Source organism: Athene noctua, chromosome 2 (genome assembly GCF_965140245.1).
Source record: "Athene noctua chromosome 2, bAthNoc1.hap1.1, whole genome shotgun sequence".
Taxonomy (NCBI): domain Eukaryota; kingdom Metazoa; phylum Chordata; class Aves; order Strigiformes; family Strigidae; genus Athene; species Athene noctua.
Window position 1 is genome coordinate 110,029,021 of NC_134038.1, and position 8,908 is coordinate 110,037,928.

At 48.0% G+C, this 8,908-nt stretch overlaps 1 protein-coding gene across 1 annotated transcript; it reads right to left on the minus strand.

Annotated features, from left to right (window-relative positions):
- Positions 1-220: 220 nt before the first annotated feature.
- CRYGN (crystallin gamma N) lies at positions 221-8,706 on the minus strand. The gene is made up of 4 exons (XM_074897947.1): positions 8,686-8,706; positions 7,977-8,225; positions 6,054-6,199; positions 221-356 (listed from the first exon to the last, which is right to left on the minus strand). The coding sequence occupies exons 1-4, from the start codon at positions 8,704-8,706 to the stop codon at positions 221-223; spliced, it is 552 nt and encodes a 183-aa protein (XP_074754048.1).
- Between the last annotated feature and the right edge of the window lie 202 nt (positions 8,707-8,908).

The following is an 8,908-nucleotide window of genomic DNA, read 5'->3' on the forward strand; positions in this document are numbered from 1 at the left end:
TCATCACCCCAGTGTCCTCCTTATAAATCACTGCAGAATGAAAAAACAAGTTCATAGCTTAGAAAGATTGCAAGTTTGCTCCCTCTTGCTCATGCAAGTGGTGGGAAAAAGTACTTAGAGCCAAAAGTTGGTGTTTAACAATTTATTCCACAGATCAGTGAGTAGGAAGGAAGGTGATGCCCAGTCTCAGCAGGCCATTGCTGGTAGGATGAAAGCTCAGCTAGAAGTAGTTGATGACTCTTCTGATGGACTGGACGCTGGCGCTGCGTGCCTGCCATGTGTTGAAGTTGCAGAACTCACCGCGCTCTACCACATACATACGGCCTCGGTAGTTGGGCTCCTCGTACAGCACCCACCTGAGCAGAAAGGGAAAGTTACTTGGGTCCCAACAGTGTGGTCATGTGAGGTGGCCTCATGCCCATGTTGAGCGGCTCCTTTTAGGGAGTTTAGTACTGGAAACTACTGGGGCTCAGTGGTGCCTCCGCAGCCCCAGTCCCATCCTGCACACAGAAATCCCCCTGTGGAGTTAATTGCTGATGTTTTCCCCTATTTTCAGAGTAGCCTGGCAGTTACCTGCAGCCAGATTGGACCTTGACTTTAGAAAAAGTTGTTCTGGGTTACAGCAGCCTGGGACCAGGGGCTCCCTGCTTCACGTTGCTGTAGAAATGGATCTCTCTGAGCAACCATGTGCAATAGAAACAATTTAATAGCATCTGATAGTGCTGAAGAAGGACATGAGTCCCCTCAGTGGATAAACCCATTTTGGACTGTAAAGAGAATTGTGCAACACTTGAAGGATGTTCTACCTCTTTGAACTGACTCATTAGCTATGATGGGAACCATAATTAATAATTTCTCTCTTTGCTAGAAATTCTTAATGACCTCTCTTTGATGCTTTCCAACAGAGAGCAGGACTTAGCTCAGTTATCTTCACTTTATCTCTACATCCAGCGTTAACTACAACTTCCCTTGCAATACAGTCAGATAGATACAACGCTCAACAGCCTTGGTGACTTTGGCATGTCTGACTTCTTCATCTAGCTTGGCTATGTCTTTTTCCATTTGACATTCTTCAAGACAGGAGCAATTCTGATGGGCAAGAGGGACAAATTTTGCTGCTCTTCTCTCCCTTAACTGTGCCATGATCTTAATGTGGCCACAGGTGTCACCTCTTTCCTCTAAATCTCACATGCTTTTTAACCAAGTTTTGCCATTGCTCTGAGAGTTTTACAGTCAGGTTTCCACCTCATCATTGCTAAACTGCTCCTCTCTGCCTCATTCTGCTCTTCCCAGTGTTTTTAAGGATTTTATAAGGATCTCTGCTTGTCCCATCTATAGGCTCAGCAATGACAGCAGAGCACAAATGCAGTCCTTTAAATCATTTGGTTTCTGTGGTCTTGCCAGGAATTCAGGTGTGACATTGGTGTTGGGACCTACTGTACATGGGATTTCCAGGGAGAAACTCATTTAGGTACTGGATGAGTCAAAGAGAGCTGGGCCTCCAGGGTCAGACAACCGCTTGTGAACTCAGGTCAGTCTGACCCAGAGCAAAAAGCTAGGAAAGAAAAAGGCCTAGGAAAAAAGATGTTTAGAAAAGCAGCCACCCACGGGCATTATTTAGAAAAAAAAAAAAAATCAAAAAGTTAGGGTATTTCATCAAGCCACCTTACAGATTCCTTGACATATTTGGATTTATTCTGTGTTTCTGAGAGGACACCAGGTGGGATTGTGGTGGATCCCTTCTCCCACCTGCCTGTGCACTGATATGACCAACATGTTGGGCACACGCCTGCCTGGTGCCCCCTCTCCACCCTGCTGCTCATGCTTGCGCAACCCTTTCCTGCAGCATTGCTGCAATGTTCTCAGCCAAGACATTTGGATCCCAAGAGTTTCCTATAAACAAACAAGTTCATTCTTTGGCACTTTTTGTAGCCATTTTATATCTGAACCAAAGTAATCTTCAGCTTTTTCCTTTGAAGCTCACCTTGCAGCGCATGGAGAAGGCTGCCTGCTGTTCATGTGAGTGTAATGGCAGGTTGCCCTGAAGCCATGTCCCCCCCATTACATATCCTAATGTGCACTGTTGGAGAGCATGCTCAGCTCTTTAGCTTTATTAAGAATAATTTATAAAATTATCCTCCCTCTCTAGACACACCCCAGCCTTGTTCATAAGGCATGCATGGCTTGCTTCCTTTTCTATGCCATTCCTTCATCTTATACGCACCTCTCTATTTTTGGATGATTATTGGCCTCTTTCTCCATCAGCTCACCATCCCTCCCTCAAGCACTCCTGACAAGAGCTCCCAGTCCTATTTTCTGCACCTTCCAATCACTCCCTCTTGCTGAGAATACCTAACACTATTGAAAACATTGCATGGTGGTAGGACAGGGATGTTCACAGGGCACTGCTGGCCTACCAGGACATGGTGGTTCTTCCAGCTCTGCTCTGCTCTAGGGCATCTTTCAACAGCTGGTTGGATCCTGGGAAATAGTGCAAGGGGTAGAGCAGTCCCTTATAATCACTGTCTTCCCCAAGACCTCTGCATTTCTCTTCAGACACATGGTTGATGTGTCTGCACAGGCACATGGAGGGAACGGGACAGGCCTTCGGGTAGATGGAAGCAGGCTGAGTGACCTGATGGGGTGATAAGAACCCCTTGGCTTGTCCCTCTGCTTAGGGGAAGGCTGCAAAAAAAGAGGAATAGAAGAAATAGCAGAAAGGAGTGAATTGTATTGGCAGTGCAAGGTGATGAGTGAAGGCTTGTATGGCTTACTTAGCTGGGCCTTTATTGCCTAAAATTTACGTTCTCTGGGACCATCAGTGAGAGAGGAAATCAAGTCAGTCAGGAGCCCAGAAAACAACAAAAAAAGATGATCCTGTCCTCAAGCCCAGCATGGGAGAGCTGGTCCAGGCACATAACACACAGCCCTCAAACATCTCAGTGCTGTGTTTCATTAGCACATAAACCCAGAGGACACAGGAATAAAACTCGCATGGAACCAGCACAAGCCCTATAAGCCAAAACTGGCTGCTCATGCTGAAAAAACTAGCAGGGAAGCACTGCAGCTTCAGCCTGAACGAAGTGGGATGCTTTCAGTAGAGCTTGAGGTCACTCATTCTCCATGTAGGATTTCAGCAGTGCCATGAACAGCTATTGCTTCTGCTGAGAAATATGTAACATTTATTGAGCAGCACCATTTGGGTACCTGTTCGGGTTGATATTTCTCAGCCTGACTGCAGAACATCTGCCAAACGCTCATAAATGCTTCAGCAGAATAAATGGTTGGTCTGGTTCCTTCAAGTTATGTCACTGTAGTGTAGAAAAGCCCTTTTGGGGGTATTCTCTCCTGGACTGTAAAACAGATTCAGCTTTTTAAGGTTGCTATTTCTAAGAAATCCTCTGTGGGGTGGCTGAGGCACAAAGGAAGACAAGAAGCGCACGTCTTCATCTAAAACCAGATGATACCATATGGGATACTGAAGCTGGCTTTGCCCGTGGGACAAGCAAAGACTCTTGCTGTGCAAACTGCAACAGCTTCCAAGGAGGCAGTAACATCTCAAAACTGCTTTGAAATAGTGATCTCATTTCCAGCATGGTTTTAACAGCTTTATGATCACCCTTTCTGGCTGTGTGGGGTAGCAGTCACCAGCCGTAAAAGGGGAACGGGGAAGGTGCTGGACACCTTCAGCTCCACCACGCACCATGCCAAAGGCAAATGTTTCTCCCCATTCCCGTGTTTCCAGCTGATCCATCATCACTTCCCGCAGGCACGGCCACCCCCACAAGTGCAGGCAGCAGCTTTTTAACAGCACGTGACACCATCCACGGATTTTGAAGGGGAAGCAAATATTTCTTCATTCAATGGATATGGCATTGTGGAAATTAAGGGGTAAAATCACAGAGCGAGACTTTGGTGGGCAGGGAGCTCAGAAGTGTAAGCCAAAACGTCTCACAAACAATTTTTTTTATATCTGCTTTATACCTGCTTTCAGCAGGCAGAGGGTAAAACAGACCCGCTTTCAGGATGGGGATGTACTGGTGACAGCTTGTGGCTGAAACTCCCCTCATCTCTGGTGACCTCATCTCCTCCACTCACCAGACAGTCAAGGATGGGTCCTGGGAGGGCTTTGCCAGGCTAAGCTCAGCACCCGCTACACTTGCAGCACCTCTGGGGTCACCCGGGCTTATATGGTCCACCCAAAGGAGAAAAGTGGTGCCATAGGTCTCTTTCTCCACCGTGGTCTCAACTTTCTGCTGTGGTATCTCCTCCTTCCCTCCCTTCTTCTGCCGCCTCGGGCCAGCAGGTCCCTCTGCACTGTCCTGCCTTTTAATGGCCTTTACAGACCCTTCCACATGCTTGCAACAACTGTCTTTCCAGGGTCTGAATCCAATGCTACAAAACTCAGCAAATTTCCTCACCACACTCCTCTCAGGTTTTTTTATTTTTCTGGTTTTTTATCGTTACTTGAATCCTTTGAGAAGTCATGTAATGTTAACATAAACAGTCTAGGCTCCTGTGCAAGGGAAAGCAAGCTTTATGCCCATTATATATTTTGCAAGAGAGGGGGGAAAATCAATCTGAAAAATTTAAGTGCTTGAAAGTTTCTGGGCAGCTTCCCAATTTCTCAAGCTCCAGGCGCTGGTACAGGGACACATGTGGTAAATAATTGACCCTAAAGTTCCTGCCAGAGTACTCAGAGGCTCGCTCTTGACTTTATAGTGTTGGTACTCAAATGCCTTTTGCTTCAAATCCTCAGCACTAACGGAGACCCCGATGGGCTCCAGCCATTTCTTCCCACTTGGACCTGGGAGCTCTGCTCCTTAGTTTTAATGAACTGTCACTGCCTGATCATGAGCCTGTTTTTTTGGAAGAGGAGAGGTCTTGGCTGAGTCAGAAAAGGTCCTGCAGGACACTCGCTGTCAGGATGTCACGAGTATGGATGGCAGCAACCTTTTTCCTATTCGGGGAAAAAATTGCTGTTGGACAGAAAGGGTCCAACATCCCATGCTGGGTGCAGGCGAGATGTGCAATATCCAGTCCAGTACAGGTGGAGAAGAGCGTTTCTGTGCTCTCTCCTCTGCCCTGTGCCCCTCTCCAGCCACCCTCTGCCTGGCTCTGGGAGGACTTTATGGCATTCCCCTGCTCCCTGCACACTTGCAGTGAAAATGCAATTGTCAGACAGAAGAAAGGGGAGACAGACAGGTAACAACCTATCTCACACCAAGAGAAAAAAAACACAACATAAAAAAGACCGACACTGTCAAGAAAACACAAATTTCCACCCAACAGCAAGAAAAAGGCAAAGCTGTTGTCCTGCCAAAGCTTTCAGGAGCATCTGCAGGGGCAGGAGGATGGGGCTGAGCATCAGTAATGCATCTGCAAAGCAGGTTCACGAGGCACCAAAGATGACCAAAAATGCTCATGGGAATGTCCGTGCATCACCACTGTAGCTGCTCCTGTCTTTCAGAGGCAGGATTTAATTTTAAGGTGAGACACCACTGCCTCATTTTTGCTGTCCCAGGAGGAGGTTTCTGGTGTTTCAGCAAGCCTCCACTTGCAAAGCAAAAGCCCTGATCTGCATCACCCAGAGCCACCCACCTGCCCTCCTCAAAAGCCTCTGCGTGGATTTTAAAGAGGTGTTTGGAAACATGCACATAAATGTAAGAAAGACAGACAGACAGACAGACAGACAGAAAGAAATCAATCAATCAATCAATCAATCAATCAATCTGGTTTTAGCCTTCTTGTTTCATAAACCTTAAAAGTGTCTCAGAGATCTTGTAGCTTATGCCTAGCTGCCACCCTCCAAAAACTGTGCCCCTTTGAAGCAGCTCTCAACAGGCAGGCACCAAAATTCACCTTTAACCCATAGGCTTAACTCACATTTTTAGGCTTTCTCCAAGTCCCCCCAGCATCAACTTTTCTATGGCTTTTCCATGAGGGGGAGGGAGTCTCCACAGCTGCCTCCATCCCCTGCAGCACTAGGTACAGAGGGCACAGGGAAGGGAGAACCTCAGCAGCTGTGTGCTGGCACACATGTGGTTACTTACGCGCCGTCGCCATACACTTTTAGGGCGTTGATGCAGGTCTTTTCCCAGCCTTGTCCCTGCAGAAAGGAGCAATCTTCCGTCAGCTCCATGCTGGGACCACTAAAGTGGTTCCCCTCAAATATTTCGATCCTGTAATGCTCGCCGTGCTGGGGACAAAGGGATTAGAGTCAACAACAACAACAACAAAAAGCCGCCAAATATTTCCCGGGCTTTTATAAGACAAAGAAGACAACAGAAGGGTGCTTCGGAAGGGGAATGTGAAAAGCAATCCAATACCACTGGTGTCAGCATGCACAGAACACAAACTTGTGCCACCTTCCAGCACACTATGCCAACCAGAAGAGCAGCCAGAAAACCCTTGTCTCTGCACCCAGCTGCACCTTCCTACAGCTGCTGTCCACATGCAAACACATTGCTTGTGGGATGTGTTGTGCTCAGGCACATGTAGCCCCTTGCCTATCTGCAGATCCCCCACACCGGCCCACAAACCCTCTGTCCCAAATACAGCATCAGCTACAGCCCCGGCTCTCCATGCATTCACACAGCAAAAAAAGATACATATCTGGAGTATACAAAGATGTTAGACGATTCCCCTAATCCAATTTATATTGCCTCCAGTTCCACACGTAGCTGCTGTTTCTGCTGGGAGATGTGCCTTTCTTTAAGGAAAATTTTAAAAAAAGGAATGAAAACGAAACTTTCCCAGCATCATCATTGCTGCATGAGCCCTTCAGAGTGACACAACATAAATTCCTCTGGGGAGATTTCTGCAGCCTGTGGCATACATATGTGGGACAGAGCAAGCTGAAAGGATATTTTAAAGCCAAATTCAAGAATACCTAAAGGCATTTTTCAAATAAACAACATCAACGCTCAAGAAGGCCAGGCTACGATGCTGAACCGCACAGCAGGCAGCCGCCAGCAGCAGCCGAATGGATACTGTGCCTGAGCAAACATTCCTCCAGGAATCTGCACTGCAGAAATGCCTCGAAGCACTTGCTGGCATCTCACAGGGAAAATCATGGGCCAAGGAAGGAGGAGCCAGGCTCTAGAGCCTGGGGCAGAGCATCCCTCCCATGTACAGACCATGGAGGTGGTTTTGGAAGGACATTAAGGACCCGAAACAAACCCATTGCTGTGCCAAAAAGCAGCTTTGGGGCCAGAGAGAAACCTCACCAGCTCCAAGTGGGCTCATCATTGCCCCAGGGGTCATGAGTGGTAGGAGAGTTGAACAGAGAGACCTAACCCAGATTCATTTTTCTTTGCTACTTTTTAATCTTCCTAATTAAGCCTTCCTCCAGGCAGTGATTTTAAAGGCTTCACAAGGGAAGGGCTAGCTAGTATGGGGAAAAAAAACCAGGTTTAGTTTAAGATTACTGAGGGGTTTTTGCAAGAGCAGAGAATTCAGCTAAAATTTGCTAGGAGCAGCCCAGCTGCCCCATGGGTCCGGTTCAGAAAGGCCTGGGGCTGCCCACTCCCCCTCTGGGTGCGTGGGGAGACCAGGCTGTCACCGCTCAAACTAGCCTTGGGCAATGAACTTCCTTCTTAATTCCCTCCTGAGTATTTCATAGCAACTCACATTAAAAAGGAAAAGCACCTGATGCCAGCAGGACCTTGCCAGCTCATCTGAAAAAGCACGGGAAAATCTCATCCTGTTAAAGCCACCGTAGGAGGAAGACGCATCGCTTTCCTCTCATCCGGAAGGCACGGGAAACCGCGACCTAGCTTTGTGGCTTGTGCAGACTGCTCCAAGGGGGGACAAACCTTCCCTGGGAGACTATTTCCTTCTCAACAGGATGTATGATTTCTAAAGGAAATTTTTATTACACTTTTTACAGGGGTCATGAAAAATAAAGCTCAACGACAGCTCCATCCCACCGATGCTCTGGCCAGGAGAGTGAAGCACCAGCAGCATCCACTCACCATCCCAACGGGCCGGCAGGAGCTCAGGTGGTCACCGCGGCCGTTCCAGCGATAGAAATCAGGGTACTCGCCATGCTCCAGGATGTACTGCTGCCCTCGGAAGTCGGGGTGATCGAAGCAGACCCAAGCCCCGCTCTGGACACAAATGGAGTTGACTCGATTGAGGAAACCTCGGTCCTGGAAGCTGACGCAGCTGCCACAGACCTCCAGCTTTCTGCCTGTGAAGCTTTTGCCTTCATAGAAAGTGATCTGGGGAGAGGGAGGAGAACAGGCCCCCAGTGAGAAGCAGGAGCATAGCTGGACCCTCATTTCGAGCAGAAGGGAATCTCTTTCAGATGCATCATTTTAGGGTGGTTTGGGGTTTTTTTTAGCGTTTTTCAGCAAGAGGAGCACGGCATCACTGGCATTTTTTCCTAAGAATCGTATTTGTTTTTCTGGGAATGCAGAGCATCCCGCATTTACGACAATTCTCGCCGCCTCGTGCTCACTTACACATATTTCCAGTAGGAATGTTTAAACAGGAAATTCGGCTCCTGAAACGCAGCTCCTTCTGCCGCACCCTCCCCATCCCTGCTACCAAATTTGCTCCCAGTATCATCACTCATGTTGCATCCTCTGGGATATATATCCTAACCTGCTCCTTCAACCCAGAGGATGCTTGGGCTCTCCAGCCCCCGGCTGAAAGGGAAGCAGTTGTGTCATTACTTACTTTTCCTGAGTATTGAGACATTTTCTGCTGGCTGCTATCCAAGACCAAAAGCGGGAGCCAAACCAAAACCGCGATGGACAGAAACGTTGGACGCCCCGCTATATAGCAGCCGACGGAGGGGGGAGATGGGGCTGGTGTCGCAGGGACTTTTTAACAAAGCAGCGGGAACCGGGAGCTTTACGCTTTCCTGCTTTGTAGGCAGAACTGCTGATAACGGGGCCTG

Coding starts and splice junctions, on each gene's coding strand:
- CRYGN (XM_074897947.1), bottom strand. CDS start 8,706: ATGTCTCAATACTCAGGAAAA. Junction 8,226..8,685: donor TGTCTCAATACTCAGGAAAA/GTAAGTAATGAC, acceptor CCCTCTCCCCAG/ATCACTTTCTATGAAGGCAA. Junction 6,200..7,976: donor CCTGCCGGCCCGTTGGGATG/GTGAGTGGATGC, acceptor CTTTGTCCCCAG/CACGGCGAGCATTACAGGAT.